This window comes from Cyclopterus lumpus, chromosome 15 (genome assembly GCF_009769545.1).
Source record: "Cyclopterus lumpus isolate fCycLum1 chromosome 15, fCycLum1.pri, whole genome shotgun sequence".
In the NCBI taxonomy this organism is placed as follows: Eukaryota; Metazoa; Chordata; class Actinopteri; order Perciformes; family Cyclopteridae; genus Cyclopterus; species Cyclopterus lumpus.
Genome location: NC_046980.1, coordinates 15,423,726 through 15,443,269, shown reverse-complemented (window position 1 = coordinate 15,443,269; position 19,544 = coordinate 15,423,726). Strand labels below are relative to the sequence as shown.

The 19,544-nt window shown below is 41.5% G+C and overlaps 1 protein-coding gene across 1 annotated transcript in view; it reads right to left on the bottom strand.

Annotated features, from left to right (window-relative positions):
- Positions 1-253: 253 nt before the first annotated feature.
- Positions 254-19,544, bottom strand: part of itga9 (integrin, alpha 9) — a 44,437-nt gene continuing 25,146 nt past the window's right edge. The window contains exons 16-28 of the mRNA XM_034552424.1: positions 15,071-15,223; positions 14,034-14,110; positions 13,503-13,650; positions 9,845-9,931; positions 9,676-9,755; positions 9,406-9,489; positions 8,685-8,793; positions 8,466-8,573; positions 6,689-6,814; positions 6,297-6,416; positions 6,112-6,207; positions 2,652-2,771; positions 254-1,102 (exon numbers count right to left, since the gene is read on the bottom strand). Of these exons, the coding sequence (XP_034408315.1) occupies positions 1,004-1,102; positions 2,652-2,771; positions 6,112-6,207; positions 6,297-6,416; positions 6,689-6,814; positions 8,466-8,573; positions 8,685-8,793; positions 9,406-9,489; positions 9,676-9,755; positions 9,845-9,931; positions 13,503-13,650; positions 14,034-14,110; positions 15,071-15,223 (1,407 nt within the window). The 3' untranslated portion in view covers positions 254-1,003. The remainder of the gene's footprint in view (positions 1,103-2,651; positions 2,772-6,111; positions 6,208-6,296; positions 6,417-6,688; positions 6,815-8,465; positions 8,574-8,684; positions 8,794-9,405; positions 9,490-9,675; positions 9,756-9,844; positions 9,932-13,502; positions 13,651-14,033; positions 14,111-15,070; positions 15,224-19,544) is intronic.

Genomic DNA, 19,544 nt, shown 5'->3' with positions numbered 1-19,544 from the left:
ACCTGAGCGACAGATTCTTGCAAAAACAGCTTCCGATAATTCACTTTACTCCATTACAAATGGAATGCTTATGAAAAGTCTCAAAGCTTGACATGTATAATTCAACCGCTTCAGGCGTGGGCAATAAAGGAAACATGGTAAATAAAATGTTAATAGAGACCTCTACTGTGCGGTTTATTACCCCATCCTGAGCTTGGTCGTAATGACCCCAGAGAGCGCTTTTACTGCGACAAACCCTGACAACACTAGCGGATGACATGAGGACACAACATTTTAATCCTTGTGTGTGTGTGAAACATTGAATTAGCTCCGGCTTATTATCTGTGGGAGTCAGATGTGTAAACCAGATATTCATAAGGCGGAAATAGAACAGAAAAGATACAATCTTTCACTCCCAGGAAGAACTGAATATACAAACAACTCCAATCATATACTATACAGGACATATCTTTGGCATAAAAAGTAAAGCTATGAAGCCAAGGCATTCATTCTTATCAAACATCAGTGCTTTTAGGAAAACATACTGGAGATACAGTATGTTAATAATGGCCGTCAAAACCCCATCGCTTCTTGAAGCCCAGTTTTATACAATATGGCTTAACGTGTATGTATAAAAAATAAATTTGCTATGTAACACAGCCCTGAGGGTTTTATTGTCCAGCAGTATTCATGCTGTTGCTACACCCCCGTAAGGATGTGGGTCTCCATCAACAGCTCCACTCTCGCTGGCTGGGAGTTTCCTCCTTTGAGATTGGCTGAATTCCACAGCAAGTGTCCTCTGGCAAGCCAAACTGTCACTTCAGAAGCCTGTTTCCTGGACCACCACCCACAAAAAAAATATCAAGTCTCCAAAAAATGTGGAGAATATGCTTCTCTTCCACATATGGAAGACTGAAGGGCCTGGTGCCACTGGGGCGGCTGGGCTGCGAGACCACGTGCTATTGGATCTTTCTCGACCCAATCCCTAATCTCATTGGCTCCTGTGGGACCCCCACTACAAGTCTCAGTGGTTCTTTTCCATCCAGTCCCAGCTTTCATCACTGTCCTTCCTGTTCTTTTCAGCCTCAATGATCTCTCTGTAGCGCCGACGGAAGAATCCCATCTGTCAAAGAAGGAGAGGAACAAAAATGGTGTTTAGTAAGGCGCATCTGTCAGGTCCCACTGTCGGACTACAACACCTTTGAGTTCATCACAAATCACATATACTTCTATCACTGATGACCATTTTCCAATCCTAACTTTTTAAAGTTGATTTTCCCCTCTTAAAGGTGGGCATTAAAAAACAAACAAAAGTCAGCTATATTTCTTTTGTCAAATATATGTTGTCATGTCTCACAACGAGGTTGAATAAGAGTCATTGTTTAAATTGTTCATACATTTTATTCTATTGTGTTGCAATTCTCTGGGAACTAGAAAGATGAGTGTGTGTAATGCACACTGATCTTTGTATGATAATGCAGTTGACGGAACGGGGCCTACTTGTTGGTGCATGCGGGTGCTCAACCACAGACTTATGAGATTCAGCTGCAGAACAGAAACATCTTTGATGCAAAAAAGAAAAATGTATTCAACATTTTCTTGCTTGACTTTTGGATTTGATTTTACACAGCTTGTGAACACAGTGTTATTCAGAAGCTCTCAGGAGTTTCACTGAACGCATCACTAGTGAGAGTTTATTAAAAAGAGTCTCTTCTTTAAACTGCATTATTACAATAATAACATAAGGTTTGAGCTATTATTATTATTATTGAATTAAAATTTAGTTCATCATGATGGATTATAACATGTCTTAAAATAAAATATCTGGAAGTTGAGATTTATCTTGCAGTGAAACAAATGGAAAATAATGGATATTTTGGAGATAGGAAATCAATTAAAAACATTATGAATGATATGCTTTGAAAAATTGCTGCCAGTGCTGTAAAGTATTCACATTTTGAAGTTAAGAAAGCACACAAAATCACAGGCATGGATAGAAGCAAATCTAACTTTTCCCCTGTAGAAATATGTTGTTTCTTCAGAAAAGTAATATTGTTTTTAAATTGACATTTTACTACCGAGTGTAATGTAAAGGAGATATGAAAGGATGGAGAGAGCTTAGATTCTTAGTGTGTATCTAATCAAGGCAGCCACACTGGGATGATGCCTATCACGACGACTCCATTCATTTATCTGCATTTCGTTATTAAAGTTTATTGATACAGACCTGCACTCTCCTCAGGAATTTCTTGAAAAAGAGCAATACAGGACATGTGCTACTCTTGTAAGTGGGGTTTATTTTGGCAAGGTCCGAGGACCTGGGGATCGGGGGGGGAGACCAACATTCCAAGGTTTCATTGTGGTATTCCCGGCGGAAGATGAAGCCACGAAAAAGAAAAGAGGTTTTGTGCTAACAGGGCCTCTGGTCATCAGAGTAATTGCCGTTTCCCTTTTAGACTCTTCTTTCATCTGAGTGGTATGGTGTGAATTATTGCCCAGTCTGCTTTGCCCTTTCCATGGATGTTAAAGGCCCAAAGCAAGCTCTCACCGCCGCCTCCTCCCTCCAGCTGTCTCCGTACAACTGGATACTGTGCGGACGCTGAGACACAACTCTCCCTTATTTACTTCAAATATTGCTAGTGAAAAATCTCAGTCTGTGTTTATGTGTTTACCTTCCAGAGTAGCACAGCTAACAGCAAAAAGATGAGGATTCCCACCAGCAGACTGATGGCAATGATCCAGCCGACTACGTAACCCTTCGGCTCCTGACTGTGGAGCGCCTCGAACACCAGCTGAAACACAACAAGTCAGTGAGTCACACTCAAATACAACACACACACATGAGTAATCATTAAGTCATGTGCTGCTAATGATGCAATGCAGTGCAACAGTAACAACCAAGACGGATCTCATTTCAGTCGCATTAGCTGTGAGTTGAAGAGGCGCTCGCTGCATGTAGTGAGTTTATTTTACATATTCCACATAAAATTAATCAGTTCAGTAGAAAAGAAACACACAATAATCGTATTTACTGAAAACTATCATGTTTCAAGCAGCATCCATTTGTCACACATATTCATTTATTTTATTTTGTTAACGGAAGAGCACCTCCAGCCTGCGTTTCGAGCACACCGGAACAGGACAAGGTGGTTACTTTGACCTTTGCCTTACTTGCTACACACTGCCATGAAAAATGTGCAAAAGTCTATTTTTCATCCACAGCGTAAGTGATCATTTTCAGCCAAGCTGGCAGCAAGGCTCTATGGATTCCACCACTTTGGACCAGGCTGAAATATCTAAACAATGGAAACACAATGGATTGTCATGAATTTTATTTACAGGCATTCATGGTCTCCAGAGGATGAATCCTACCTACTTTGGGGACGTTTCCCCTGACGTTTCCTTTTGTTCTAAATACATGACTTTAAAACCTGTAACACTACCATTCCTATAGGTCTCAGCTGTACTGTGTGCTTAGTGCTCTGGAGCACATGTTAGCATGTTTACTTGCAGATGATAAATATGGTGAAACATTATAACTGCTAAACATAAGCATGCTATCATTGTTCACTCACTGTTTCATGATACACTGCTCTGTGTGTGCAATCCCAACACACATTCATCTTATTAGGTCAGTGCTATTCAAAATAATATTTCATCCACCCCCTTTTTTTCCAATTCGGAGCGTCACGCCTTTAAACAGTTCTGAGAGAAATCTTGGGAGGCTTGGCAACTCTGAAAAAAATAGCCTGTTAAAATAAATAAATAAGAGCTATTTGGGCTGTTTCCCATGACACGAATGAACACTGACCTGCTGTATAATCGGTCACTGACAGCTAACTCAGTTCACTTAACCCAATGCACACAGCAACGACAAAAACAAAATCATTTCAAATAATTTCCCAGTATTTTTTGTTTTATTGGATTTTCTAACCATTATCATTTATGTGACACTAAAATATATATTTCTTTAATAAAAAAATGTAATTGAATTATTATTCAACAATTACATAGATCGTTTAAACAAATTTTCACTGAATTTGAGTGACTTGAGTGAAATATTGTATTACTCCACCACAGCTAAGCCTGCTTTAATTGCTTAAATGGAAAACATCACATTCACTGGGATCATAAAATAGATGGTTAATTTACTGATGGTCTCAAACAAAGGCAGACAATCTATAATCTCCCAAATGTCAGATAATCTTGTCTAATTTGTGACTGCAAACAATGCTGGGGCAATTTAAAAAGAGGAGTTCACCGCGACAGTATACAGTGCTGTATGCTGCTTTGAACCTAAATGTGGCATGAGACGCCAACTGTGAGCCAAAACAAAACCAAAAGGACAAGTGGAGATTAATCCGTTGAATAGTTTCCCACATTAACACCTCGCCCTGACTCCAGCTCTGGAATCTAATTGTTGCAATGCATGCCGAGGCGCTTGTGTGTACAGGACAGATGAAAGCTCTGCTGGTCATTGCCCTCTGACTTTCCCAGTTTAACTTGTGCAATCAGATAATTCTAGGAATGTCTCATTGCATGTGAAGTTCATTCAAATGCAATGCTAAGTTTGTAACTTGCCTACCCACAAAAGAATCCTATAGCTTTATGTCAGTTTGTTTACATGTCAAGGGAGATTAAAAAGTGAGCTTGTAGTCGGCCTGCTGTGAGCGATACAACCGGGATCCACAAATCATACTTTCCTGTGTGTACTCTAGCCAGCAGGGATCCTTAGGGAAAAGGTAACTGTGTTTACTAAAACCTAGATGGGGGAGGGAGCAGACTCAATAAATGCTGAAAGAGCAGCATGGTATGGACATATTCATAGCAGGTCTGGATTTCTGAAGTTCAGGGTCAGCAGGGCTGCAGCGCCGGTCAGCAGACTAATCACTTGAGAGATCCCACTGCGAGCACGCTGGGTGCTCAATATAATCATCACTTGTGATCTGGTCGGCTATTCAATCACTCAGCAAACAACAGTGGGGGGGAGGAGGCTCTGTCCTTGAGCACAGCTGAGGCCCCCGAAAAAAAGCCATAGAAGTGGCACCATAGAGGATACCCACAGTCCCCAGCTGTTCCCTGGGCTCACATCAGATTGTCTAACCGAAGCACAATGTGCATCTAAAGATACAAATATATATTGATATAATTCTGCCAGCACAATTATGTCGTGAGTACCCTGTCCTTCAACCAGAATGCCTGGATTAATGCCTAAAATCTGCCATGCCACAGTGCCTTTGAGCAAAACACAGCAGCATCACCCGCTGTAAATGTTCTGTTCTGCATTTCAGCGTGTGATTCGTGGCAAGAGAAAATGTGTGAAGGCATTTCCCTGCCAGCGGGGAGAGTGAACTAAAGTGAAGCTGTGGGACGCAAAATGATGAAAGCACTAACAGTCATGGGGAACTGTACGGCCGGGGATCTGCACCTTTTGTAATTTAAGGCCTGCTTCTGATTGTAACAAAGAAATTCAATTCGGAATGCCTTCCCAGATATATTGGGGAAAAAAGATAACATGTCAAATGAAAATAATTAAATCAATATTCTGCTTACCCTCATCCTTCACTGTCTTCCATTATGAATCCAAATGTAATGTATTCAGGGTCAATTTCCTCAAGACATGCTTTGGAGCTTTTACTGGCACAGGGTTTTGTCCCACATCACGTTTTTGTTTAAAGAAACAATACAATCGTGCCATTTGCTAGCTAACTGACAAAACACGCTCTGGTGATTGGTGTGGTGATATTATATGTATATATTTTAATCTAGCGAAACCATTTGGCAGTACAGCCGTGGCACACTAGATGGCACTCTGAGGTCCACCACTGGGCCCCGGCTGGGAAATAGCTGCACCGTGTTGTGGCGATAATTCTGTGGGTTTGTCATTGTAAGCAACTAATTTCACATAGTCATCTGACCATTTTTTTTAATATAAACATATTGATAAGACCTGCTTTAAGTAGTTTTAAAAAACAAAAAAGAACATCTGGTACAAGAAGCTGCTCGATAATCGCTTAATTGTGATGTTAAATGTAGTTATTTGATTACACTTTTTTGTATTTGGATAAATTTGCCTAAAATATTACAATTAATGTAGGTAGAGGGTGAATTGCCTGTTAATACAGTACTCACAGAAATGTCTTCTGGCAGGCCATTTGGCACCTCCACCGCCCTGTCATTGACTTGCACGCTGCCCCTCGTCACAAACTGGATCACAGAGGAACTATCCTGTGGGTTGAGAGAGGGCGGATTACTGCTACTCTTGGAATCACAACAACCTGCAACTACATTTAAAAAGCTTTTGACGTGTTTCTTACCCTCTTGATAATTTCAGTGTTGACTAGAAGCTTGATATCTATGCTCAGAGCTTCTTCTTTTAATTGTGGGCCCAGACTGCAGGAGATTGTCATACAAGCTCTTCCAGGCCGGTCACAGTCCTTTTTAAAAAAAGACAGAGAAGAATAAAAAGGTGGCGAGAGAGAGAGAGAGAGAGAGAGAGAGAGAGAGAGAGAGAGAGAGAGAGAGAGAGAGAGAGAGAGAGAGAGAGAGAGAGAGAGAGAGAGAGAGAGAGAGAGAGAGAGAGAGAGGCATGTATGATGAACAGATGTTGCACTGACTAAACACAAAACAAAAACAGGAACCCTCACAGAGGGCGACTCTCAAGTGCCTTCTGCGGTGTCAAAGTGCAACGTGGGGGCTGCAGACTTACTAAGACTTTGCGTCCTGATTTGGAGAAGAAGGCAAAGATGGAGTGGAAGATGCTCTCTCTGTCCTGGGGCACGGTGCACAGCGTCGGGTTCCTGTGAGGGGTGCAGTTTCCTCGGCCCTCGGCGACCTGAAAGAGGACAGTGGGAGAGTTGTGTTGAATAGATATTGAATCAAATCGGATGAACACTAATAAAGTCTGAGGTATAACAGAGTTGAGTTAACATAGGACATGTGTCATTGTTGAGGTGTTTTTCATGTTAATGTTGCAATGATTTAAGGTTTGAAAGCAAAAATGGGACACACTTTATAATAACCGCACGCTATGAAGCATTAGTTAAGTATGAGTAAACACTTAATTCATCATTCATGATGGATTCACCATTTGTAAATGAAGTATTATATAATGCTTCATAGCGTGAAGTTATTATAAAGTGTGAACGTTTATTTGTGTTTGTCATGTTAGAGGCAGCAGTGGCCTAGAGAAGTCCCTCTCTGGTCCTGTGGCTCGGTAACACCTTTGAATAACTGCACACTATGTACAAATGGTGAATCCATCATTTATAAAGTGTGGAACAATGCTTTATAAATGATGAATTAAGTGTTTACTCATACTTAACTAATGCTTCATAGCGTGCAGTTATTATTGTTACCCGAAAATGTACACATAAGCACTTTAGTCACCTCAACTGGCCGAATCCCACTATTGTTATGAGTCTCCAGGGCTAACAGGAAGTTCTCTCCAAAAAGAAGCTGTCACCCCTCCCAGCCAGATTTCCCATATGGAGTGATTTAGAGGTGTCTGGTTTACTGCCCAGCCCCCGGGGAACAATTCTCCTTTTTTCCTCTACTCAGGCCGACCTGAAGCTCTGGAGGTGAAAATCTCCTCTGGCCTTCCTCATTGTCCGCTCTGTTGCCACTCAGCAAGTCTGAGCTTTTTTTGCCGCGCTTTCTCATGTCCTGCCTTTCTGCTGCCGTTGCTGTTGTGAAGATTCATAAGCTGCGCTAACTTTAACACTCACGAGAACAGAACAGAACATTAAATAATGACGATTGAAGGATTTTGTACAGAAAAACTAGTTTGTATGGAGCAACAGTGAGGGACTGGTATATCATGTTTGACTAAATGGATGTCTATATAAAATGTAAGAATATCTGGCTGTAAAAAATGAGTGTGCAACTGTCCGGTGTGCCACAGGCTAGACTTAGTGTTAACAGCATTAATGATGTGTATTTCGAGGCTGGGGATGGTAGTGGGCAGCAGCCAGCTCTGCAGGTGTCCCATTCCCATTTCGTGCGAGCTGTCTGATCCCCTAAAAGTGATTCCAGATGGGCTCAAGGAGGGTGGGATACAGTGAACCCCGTCTGCCCATTCACAGTCTATACAATGATCAGCTTGAGCTCCCCCATGATCTATCTTTATGAAAGGAGCAATGCAAGGGTTAAGAAAACATTTGAACCTAGTGGGAGTATTGCGTTTCTTTCTCTAAATGCAAAATGTTGTGAAACTAAATGGTTGGCTGGCTTCAGTAGCAACGTCAATACTTTTGCATAGTGTCTCACTGACCCAGTGGTGCCTCACACCAAGCAAATTGGCCATGCCATGACAAAAGGCCCACCGGTTCAGCAGCTTTCTTGGATGAAGCAGCTGTACCATGAAGAGAAGCTTAGGCGTGTGCAGGATAAATGAACAAAGAATATGGCTGCCTGCAGGTGAATAAACTAATAAATAATGATTTGGTCTAGATAAATAATGGAGATAGACTGCTGTTGGCATCCACCTGTGTTTCAATGATGTGGAACATGTCTGCTCCGCTGCCAACCAGCCGGTTGGGTATCCTGATGTCCACGGTGGAGCCAGGCAACCTGCTGGGCCCCTTGTTTATGGCCTGGAACCACATCACACGGAGACGGGAAAAGATGGAGATGAAGGGAAAGAAAAGTGAATATATGGAGAAGCATGTACAAATATTGAAAATCATACATGGTCTCAGCAGTACCTGAAAAGTGAGATTAAGAGGCTGAAAGTTACACTCCATGTCTTCCAACTGGACGAAGCGAGAGGCATCAATGTAGTTCCCGTACACAAAGGAGCTCGGTGTCACCACACTGCAGACAAGAGACACTGTTCAGCAGAGAGATTCACAGATAATGCATTCACGTCAACTATTTATTAAAATGTGTTTGTCATACTGTATTGTATCTGTGCTGTTTGTGTCACTTGTGTGGACTGTGCTCCTGCCTCTTGGCCAGGTCATCATTGTAAATGAGAATTGGTTCTCAATTGATTTTAACTGGTTAAATAAAGGTCACATATAAAATGCCAAGAAATAAATCAATTTTAAATAATTTTAAAAAAGTACAAATAAAAAATGCCAACAAAAATAACCTTAAGAAATAGCCTCATGAACATCTCTGGCTTCAGTCATGTTATTAGCTGCACAGCAGAGTTTTCTTTAGCAGTTGAGATATAAGTCAGATGAGTGCAGCACACACTGCAGCTTTATCAGATGTCAGACTTCTGCAGGATTTGGGCTGTTTTACATCTCTTTCCCTTCTCTGTGGAGCAGCCTTCAGAGATAAGGATTTTCAAGTTGACACGCTTCATACTGAAACAAACACTCCCTCTCCTCCCAGCAGCCAACAGAAAGCAAACCAGTTCAAGCTGGTTTCAGCTTTACGTTTGTATAACTACACTGTTATGGTTCGTCTTGTTTTTACCCAGTAATAGTCGTGTCGGTCTCATGAACCAGAGGGATGGACAGATCCAAACTGTTGTCAGAGAGGTTGTGCTCAGGATTGGCGCTGCAACAAACAGGGAACAATGAAGTTATTCTGTCATTTTGTAAATCAATTCATTCACAATGTGCAAGATGAAACTCCACAAACACCCACGAAAACTAAATTTGCTCTACGGGGAATAAAGCTGGGAGCATTTTAAGGGGTTACATTTGCATAATATAAAATTAGCAGATAACCAAAAAAAACTACCTTTTTGCTTGAATGAAGAACTGCAATGTGTCATTTTGCCCAGAGAGCTGACTCGTGTCAAAAATCACTGCAAAATGATACTGGGGAGAAAAAGACAGAATAAACTTGTGGTTCTGGAACAAATGCAATTCTGACATTGTGCAATTGGTTCTCTCTTGGTTTGAGTTACCTTAGTCTGCGCTCTCATGAAGGGAAATCCCACGCTGCATTTGAGGAAGTCCAAATCAACAAGTCCACAGGAAATACCCTTCTCTTCCTGCAGAAGGAAAGATTGACAGAGAGTGAGAGGAGGCGATAAAGACAGACAGACTGGAGACAGAGCGGGAGATACAAAGAGACACAAAGAGGAAGACGAAGTAGACAGGATGCAGACTGTGATAGTGAGACTCCGTTTTGATAACTTACCGAGCCAAAAGCCTCAGCAAAGCCTTCGGGTGGTCAAATAAATGCAAATATCATAGATGACATAATTGACTACATATGCACGGCAAAAAGCAACAATATAACCTCTACTGCAGCTTTAAAAACACACATGGACAGACACACACTTTCACCTGCCAACATATACAGTACGATCAAAGCTTATTGTTAGAAACAGACTTCAATATGTAAAATAATAGCTATTCATTTTTTATTGAAGTTCTAAATTAGGTTAAAGAATGTACAAAGCAGTGATGGCACACACACACATCTGAGCGGGTGGGTAATTGGACAACCTCCAGGCTGCGTGTTTGGAAGCTTGTCTAAACAATGTGGAGCTTCACCGGCTGCGCTGTGTAAACACCTGGGCCTTGACCCTACGAGGAGTAAGAATTCTTTTAGCGAGAGTTCACTAAGAGGCTGTCGGCTGAGCGTGTGCGCTGAAAAGAGGGTAGAAATGATTCATGACTAAGTTTTTAAAAAAAAAAGAAAAAAAAAAGACTGACTAGCGCTCCTGGACCATTCAGCAGGGGGCTTAAGGTAAATCATACAAAACGTTTGAATGCATCGGCTGCTGTCCGGTTTGGGCTTGTGTTTATAACATGTTTCCAAAAGTGATAAAGAAAAGAGGTGTGAAGATTGTCTCTGCGGACATATTTAAAGGCAGACATCCATCCACAGCATCATCCACACCGCCATGCCCCTTATTCAGCAGATTCCCAGTGTAAATCCAGGGTGTGGCTGTTCCCTCCATCTTCATTAAGTCAGCTTAAATAAGCAGCGCTGCCCTTTGCATGTATGGCGAGCCCTGTAGGGGGGGGGGGCATCACAACTGGCAATGATGGAATTTCCTCTATTTCCTGTATTCCTTTATGCTGCTGTGCAAACACTGCCTGGCCCATGGGATTGGGGAAGCCAGCCTGTTTACCCATCATCCACCTGGCAGCTCTTGAGAGAGAGCAGAGAACTCGGACACATGGTCTGTTGTGCCTCCATGGGGAGAAAAGTGACACAGTCTGTTTGTTCAGCACTTCTTCACTTTCTTTCGCTTGTCTTTCTCTGTCGGGAACAAATAGACGCTAGGATTTTAAACAAATGGCAGGCTCACTAAATATCACCGCCATTGTTTACCCTGCAGGCCTCTACTGGAGTCGTACATCAGTGTGGATGACAATACACAGAAGGCCCATTTTCTGCACGTCTCTTTACGTCGCCATTCACTTCGGTATTTAGACATTTGGCTCTACTTCGGTCTATCTTTTCCAAGTCAGTGTCATTGCCTGCTTTACACTTTCCACATAGTATGAAGATTAAGATCTATCTTTGGCTTACACAGCATTTGCAAAGCTGCGCCTCTCAGACAAGAAATTCAGTGATTCATATATTCGTAGGTTCGAAGGACCACTGACATTTCACAACTTCACACATTTCAGAGCAGCATTCCTATTTTCTGGACTTTTAACCATGTTCATCTGTTACAATCGTTAAATAACCAGAGATCCGTGGTGAAAGAAGTATTCTGATGCCAAACCATAATAATACTCGACAAGTAAAAGTCCTGCATTCAAAACTTCGCGAATTAACACAAATAAGTCTTATGAACAAAATGTACTTAATGTATATAAAGTAAGAGTACTCATTCCGCAGAACGACCCCTTTCAGAGTGATTATAAAATATGTAATTTTGCATACGTTAGTTATATTGGGGATATTGCGAATATCATTATTGGACAAACACCCATACATATTATGGTGTTGATTTCAAATACTACCCTGTCTAAAACCTTGTGTGCAAAGTCATAATCTGCAAAGTAACGCATAACTATGGCTTTCAGGTTGATGAAGTGAAGCAAAAGGTGCAATATTGACCTCTGAAATTCAGTATAAGTATAAACCACTGGCACAAAACACAAAAAAAGAAAGAAAAAAAGAAAAAGAAAAAAGAAAAGAAGAAAAAACAGAAGCCGGTGTCTGTCCCACGGGAGTGAAGGCAGTGCTCCTGAAACCAATTCACCTCCACAGCTTTCTGACAGCTTGTGTTGCAAGAACAACACGCAGATACCACACCCCACTCTCAAATATAAGGGGGGAGCGCAAGTTCACGCTTCGCTCACTGGAGAAAAAGCCTCAGGGGAGGATTGGAAGCTGACCTTAACTTTGCAAAAAGGGGTCACATCCTCACCACGGACGTCGCCAGCAGTAATTAGAAATGTCTCAAAGAGCACACAGCAGTAAATCGGCTCGGTGGCCCTTTTGTCATCTCCGCATACTGTTCACTTCCTGCTCCCTTTGTGCAGTGGGCCACCCTGCCTCTGTGGCTGCTGGTAACCTGATACTTAATTAGTTTATTAGATTAGCTATGAAACTCATACTGAAACACTGTTTTTCTAATATTTGCCTGCGGCATGTATTCTATTTAAATTCAATTTCAGCTTTGTTGTTTTTTTTTTAAATCATGTCACGGGTTATGAGAGCTTTACAGAGGTGATCTTATCCATCAAAGGGGTGCAAAACCCAGCTGGAGGATAAACACAAGGTCCATTATGAGGGCAAAAGCCTTCATGGAGGATGTTGTGCCCTCCAACATCTGCTATGCCTGTGCAAGCTGGTGTCAGAGCGCTCTGACCGACGTGGCGTCTTTTTCGGCTGTGAGCGGACCTGTTGGCCTCTTTGCGTCAAGTGAGCAAACAGACGTGAGCATAGGCGGCCACTGTGAAACCCATACAGCCAAGCATGGTCTCCAGGAAAATCTCTCAGGTTTAATGTGGGATGGCAGTGGGTGGATATTTCTTTTCCAGAGAAATGCTGCAATTGTTTTCTGCTCGAGGTTAGAGGAGCAGACCCGATCAGTATCCCCATGAAGGTCAGTCCCAATTCTCAGTTTACATACCTGCATTAAATAAGGCCCCCTTTTCTTTCTTTTCTTTTTTTTTTTTACACGAGTAATGCAATTTGAACGGCACATACCATAAGTCAAGCGTGTGTTCTGGATTGTTCTCATGCACACAGCTCATGTGTCGTTGACATGGTGTGTCCGCCTTCAATGAGTCAGAGAAGCGTGTGACAGGTCAGCCAGAGGAGCTGTGAGATGGGACAGCTGCTGCTGGGGCTCTCCTGCTCTCCATCCTGTCCTCTCGCAGGTCTATCTTTTTGTATGCTTCACTGTTTAGTCTGCGCTCCTGACATTGAATCAGGAGTCTATTTCTTTCGACAGTCTATTTAAATCTTTTGAAAAATGTACATCTCAGTGGAAAGCTGATGATTTTCAGCCGATTTGGATGTTAAAAAATGGGGCTCTCGGCTCACTTTATCCACATCTTTTCAGCCAAACAACCAAATACATTTCAGAAACAAACAGAAATGTGCACTCCAGTAAATAAACAGCCAACACTTCGAGAGCAACAGACCTTCTGCCAGAAGTTGATGTAGAAAACCTCTCTGGAGAAGTGGAAGTAGATGTTGGTGTCGTAGGCGTCGTCCCCAGCGTTAGAGATGGTCAGGTTCAGAGAGACATTCTTCACTCCTCCGAGGGCCAAATGGGGTTTGCTATGCAACCTGATGGGAACATTAAATAACCAATGCATGTCAGAGAATAAATACACTTCTTATGATAATTGTGGGATGTCACAAGAGCAGTAAACAAAGATTTATATCAACATAAAATCTGAGTTTTTTTTATTATTTAGACATGCATAAGATGACTGCTAAAAAACATACACATGCCGTTACTAAATGTACTTAGAGCAAAAGATACACAATAAAAAGAAAGGGAACTCCCTAAGTATGGAAAAACATATGGATATCCTCCAAGCATGCGTCATGGTTCCACTACCCACACCCACATGGCCTCTGACGTCAGCGTGCTTCCTCAGAGCTGGAGAAGCAGCCAAGACAGAGAATGAATCTAAACTGTAGACTAGGAAGTCAACGTTTTTTACCCAGAGAGCAACAGTTTCCCATGAAGCCTCAGGTCTGCAGCACAGTCGTCTGAAAGGCAGTTCTTCTCAAACCAAGTCTAAAGAGGAAACGGTAAAGTACACAGTTCATATGACATCATGCACAAAACACACCAACTTCACATTCAGACTAGGGGGCAGTGGTGTGTTGTTGATGAAGCTTTTCAGGAGATTTCTTTTATCAGGAAAGGCCAAAGTCTTCAGTCTTTCTAGTCAGAGGCTGGTCTTTGGTTTAGAGCTAATTCATGAAAGGAAACTTAAGTCAAGTCCGATGTAACGTTGATGAGCTTCAGATAAACGGAATCTGGAGGCGCTGAAAGATGCAAATCCCTCCGCTTTTCAAGAAGTGCAGACAGTTGGGAAACACATGTGGGGCAGGTTAGAGGTGGTTGAAAATAAAATAAATGAATCTGTCTTTTTGGGTTCCACTCAAGAAAAGCTAACACAGACAATAATGAGCTGGTAACCCACACCAAATCATTATAACCTCAATTTGAGCTATTTCCTTCATTTCTTCTGTGGTCCAAGGTATATTTTATAATCAAGAGATGAACTAGAATCTGAATTAGTTCAAAATAACTGCTATGTTAGAGTGATCCACCTTTTATCCTCATCTTATTGCAGCATGCCTGAACTATTACTATATGAAAGAGGATACGGTATCTGAACAATTTAAAAAACTGAACTTAAAAGTGGTTTACATGAAACAGCAATACATTCTCTGTGTTTTCTTGCTCAGAACAATTAATTAGTTATTTTTTTCATTGATAGCAACTTTATTCATCCATTGTATAACAAAGTACAGGAAAATAAATGTCCAATGTACATTTTGAATGACCACCCTCCTCCACACCACTATATTAAGATCTTTTCCCCTGGTAATTTACTTTCACCACAGAAACTCACAGACATTGGAGCAGCCCTGAAACCTTTGGCACCTTAATGTAAGAGACTTCCTGCTTACACATATTTAAACAATATTGATCCAAACACCATATCATTCCATCTCAAAGCTTTACCTCGTTCCTCGCTGCGATCTTGTTTCCTTTCCTCCATCGTAGCACGGGAGTGAGCGCGGGCAGGTCTCGCTCCTGGTCTCCCGACAGCACATGCTTCCCCAGGCTGTAAGCCACCTCGAACGTGATGGCTGTGAACACGTCCTTCACGTCTTTCTGCAGTGAGCACAAACAACGAGGCTATTGCAAAGAAATATGTGCCGCTATATACACAAAACTATTCAAAACTATTCAAACTAATTTGAAACCTCAAAGAAATAAGTGTCATGCGACAGCCTGGGTGATTATGGCAATTTAACATCGCCAATTGACACATGGCGCAAAGACTGATGGCACTGCAGATTATATCGGAAGACCATACAGTCTTTTTGGGATGTTATCGCTGTAATCACTGTACAAATGATCCACAAGGTTGAGCGCAGATGTAATTATACTGATAAACTACAACATTATCTGATAGGTTTAAATGGATTACTTTGAATAATTACTATTTCGTTATAGTCCTGAAAGTAATAAAAACAGGGCCACCACTAGGTTTTCAGCAAAGGAAACACAAGGGTCATTTTTTAATCTGCTGGAACTGCCTCTGAGAGACATCGTTGCGTTTTTTGGCGGCTCCATCTGAGACCACAAATTAAGTGTTTGATTTGGCATCAGGTTTGGAAACAATACGGAGGGAAAGAAAACAGAGAGCTAAATGTGCTCAAATCCCCATATCTTCATTAGATGACAGTGCTGAAAGAGGCACATGGGAAGAGCAGATACTGATCTCTTCTGTCTATCACAGTTGAACTCATCTCTTTGAGGGTGGCTTGGTGGGATCTAACAAAAATAAGTCTTATGAACAAAATGTACTTAATGTATATAAAGTAAGAGTACTTATTCCGCAGAACGACCCCTTTCAGAGTGATTATAAAATATGTAATTTTGCATACGTTAGTTATATTGGGGAAATTGTGAATATCATTATTGGATAAACACCCATACATATTATGGTGTTGATTTCAAATACTACCCTGCCTAAAACCTTGTGTGCAAAGTCATAATCTGCAAAGTAACGCATAACTATGGCTTTCAGGTCGATGAAGTGAAGCAAAAGGTGCAATATTGACCTCTGAAATTCAGTAGAAGTATAAACCACTGGCACAAAACACAAAAAAAGAAAAAAAAAAAAAAAAAAAGAAAGCAAAGAAGAAAAAACAGAAGCCGGTGTCTGTCCCACGAGAGTGAAGGCAGTGCTCCTGAAACCAATTCACCTCCACAGCTTTCTGACAGCTTGTGTTGCAAGAACAACACGCAGATACCACACCCCACTCTCAAATATGAGATCTAGATGACAGTGCTGAAAGACGCACATGGGAAGAGCAGATACTTATCTCTTCTGTCTATCACAGTTGAACTCATCTCTGTGAGGGTGGCTTGGTGGCATCTGGCTTTGGTCTTAGTGTCTAAACATTGCAGCAGAAACACACACAAACAAGCTGCACCCTGTGCCCAAAATGATGTCCACCAACATGGAGCCAAACCCACAATGCAAACACAAAGGGCTTCCCTGGGCTTTCCGGTGGTCACTTAGGCCACTCGTTCGTTTGCACTTTCTCACTTCTGTCAATTATCGCATAATTTTCCAATGGGCACCCACCCATCCTCTTTCCTCAGGCAGGCACTGAGCCAGTCTGGGCCTTGAACACATCACCAGTTAAGAGCACACCCAACTCATCAACAGTGAGAGTTAGAGCAGGAAAGAGTCGATGTTAGTGCAGGACATGAATAGACATTTGGGAAATGGTGCTGCACACAGATAAAGACATGGACCCAAAGAAAATCAGTTTGTAGTGATAATCTGTCATCATCTGATTGACTCTACCACTGATAGTTGACATTTATATTACTCAACTTGCTTGTTTGTCCCACCAACAGCCCAAAACCCAAAGATATTCAATTAACTTTAAGAAAAACAGCACATAGTTAGAAGAATATGTTTGTCAATCAACCAATTCGATAATCCACAAACTGCTTCAGCTCTAATTGACAATGAGAACATTAGTTGGCCAGTATTGGTCAATAGTAAGACTGAGTACCGCTGATGCAAGAGGTTTAGCTCACATCCTTCACTGAACTGCAGTTCAGTAGACGTACAGAGACCGTATTGTTCTAGTAGTTCGTCGGCTCAGCTGGGAGGTAACATGACACAATATTGTTGTCGGTGCTGGAATACCATGTGAGGCACCAGTGAAGCCCTCGGCCTCAATAGCCATTAAAGCCGAATGCTTGAAATGGCCCCTGTCCGTTGGCCTCTGAGTGAACTGACCCCCTGGGACTTGACTGCCACAAACTCCCACCGCTTATCTCACATTTTAAGAAAGTCACAGAAGAACTGAGCGACATAATGACCTGAAATGTGGAGTTTTTGAACAATCTCATACTTAAAGAGTGTCTTTGATGCAAGTAAATAGGCATAATCATTTCATTAAACTAGTGTGCTGTGGAGGTGTGTCTGGTCTTTTAAACAGAGCATCTATTATTGTGCACATACAGGATCACTTTCTTCTTGCAACACCGCTCTCAAGACTCACAACAAGCTCACATTGGAAGTGCCGGAGGTCGTTCGGTACCACTCGGCCTCAGCTTATATTATCCTTGATCAATGCTGCCAATTGCCCCACCCATGTCAACACCCCAGGCCCAGTCACCTACTCACTCCGGATCTTGCCTTCAATTCCTGTATTTATGGAACAGAGGAGTACCTGAGCTCCAGCTGAGAAAGACAGAGGCGAGTGTTAACTGCCTGCTAGAACTTTATGGAAAGAAATGCAACCACTGTTCCTTACATGTTGGTGACGCTTGTGACGGGTTATTCTCTTCTCAAAGGCTTCCACTGTGTTAAAACTCCATTACAATGAACGCGGACATACAAAACTACACATTTAATATCAGTTTCTGTGTGTTTTAAAGCAATAGTATATGGCATTTGAAGGAAGATATAAAACATGTGTCCCCTTAGAAAGGAAATAAAATACATGTTTTCACTTATTTACATGTATGTTGTGTGGGTTTTATGCACATATTCTTGTATTTTTCATTCATTGTTTTTCTTATTTACTTGTATTCTCTTAATATAATGTGTTGTATATTGTAGCATTATTTACATCATACTTAGTCCTTCATTTCTATTTACAAAATCCTTTATTTCTTTCTTTGTGCTTGTATAAGAGTAACATACCAAGGGATCAATACATTATTCTTTATTCTGACCTCACTTGGTCTTGTATGACTAGTAGTTCATAGTGACTAAAGTTAGCTAAAGATGGTGAATAGGTTAGCTAACTTTAGATATTACTAAGTCTGTTTAGCGACTTCATGACGCTTTTTTACTTGCATGTTTTGGCATTTAACTGATACACATGTTAATGGTTTCATTGCCACAAAAGAGTGATCAAAACCAGACATAAAGACACCATGCTGGAGACACGCTTATTGTTTCCTTCCCTTTGGGTCCCATTTCATTTACCCTTTGTCGTTTTTTACTGTTGACGTCTTCAAGGCAGCTGAATTCTGCGAAACATGTCGACAAGCGTGAATGACATGGACGCATCGTTGGAGGTTGTTGTAAATTGGCTTAAAAAAATAACAAATCCAATATGCATATTTCTTTGACCATTGTGAGAACTGCTCCTTGCTGCCACGGGGACTGTAAAGTACTAATTTAGTCTGATTATCGTGTAGTTTTATTCTGAAGGAACACAACACGGGTTTTCTCTGTTTTGATACTGGAGGTTTCAAATATTAAACATAGTGGCTTTATACACGATGAAGGATTTTTTGTTTTTACAGTGTCCTTTGAGTCAGAAATATTGCCAATAAAAAAAAGGTAAATTTCCATCATGGCCACTTAAAAATAGTCTGAACCCTCTCATCATCCCATGGACAAAATCTCTTATTAATGGTTCCAGTCATACTGCAGAGATGCCAACAAACTCAGCAGGAAGCAACTGTTTTCCAGCAGTTCACAAAACTGTAGGACCAAAAAACAGCACGTTACAGCAGTTGCAATCTTTTATGACACACGTGATACAATGTAGGAAAACAACTGGGATTCAAACCTTCACCTACAACATGGCCTCTGTGGACCAAGGTCTCTTCCAATATACTATCTCGGTGTTTATGTTCACACTCAGGACCCATTTATTTGGTACCGCAGAGCATGACTCCCACCTTACCATCCATTCTTTCCCCTTCATTTCCCTCTCTGCTGCCTGTAGGACTCTTTCCCACACATCCAGGCTGTATGAATTAATCTGACTAAATGGGACATAAAGAGTTCACCCTGAACACTGTGCTCCAACTATACTCTAGTGTTGCAAGCTCTGACATCTCACATGTTAATCTGATCAACAAGATGGCAACGCACCAAACTGCCCCTGCCTGCTCACAGAGCAGCTCCACCATGGAGGGATGACGTCAGGCTGCAAAAGGC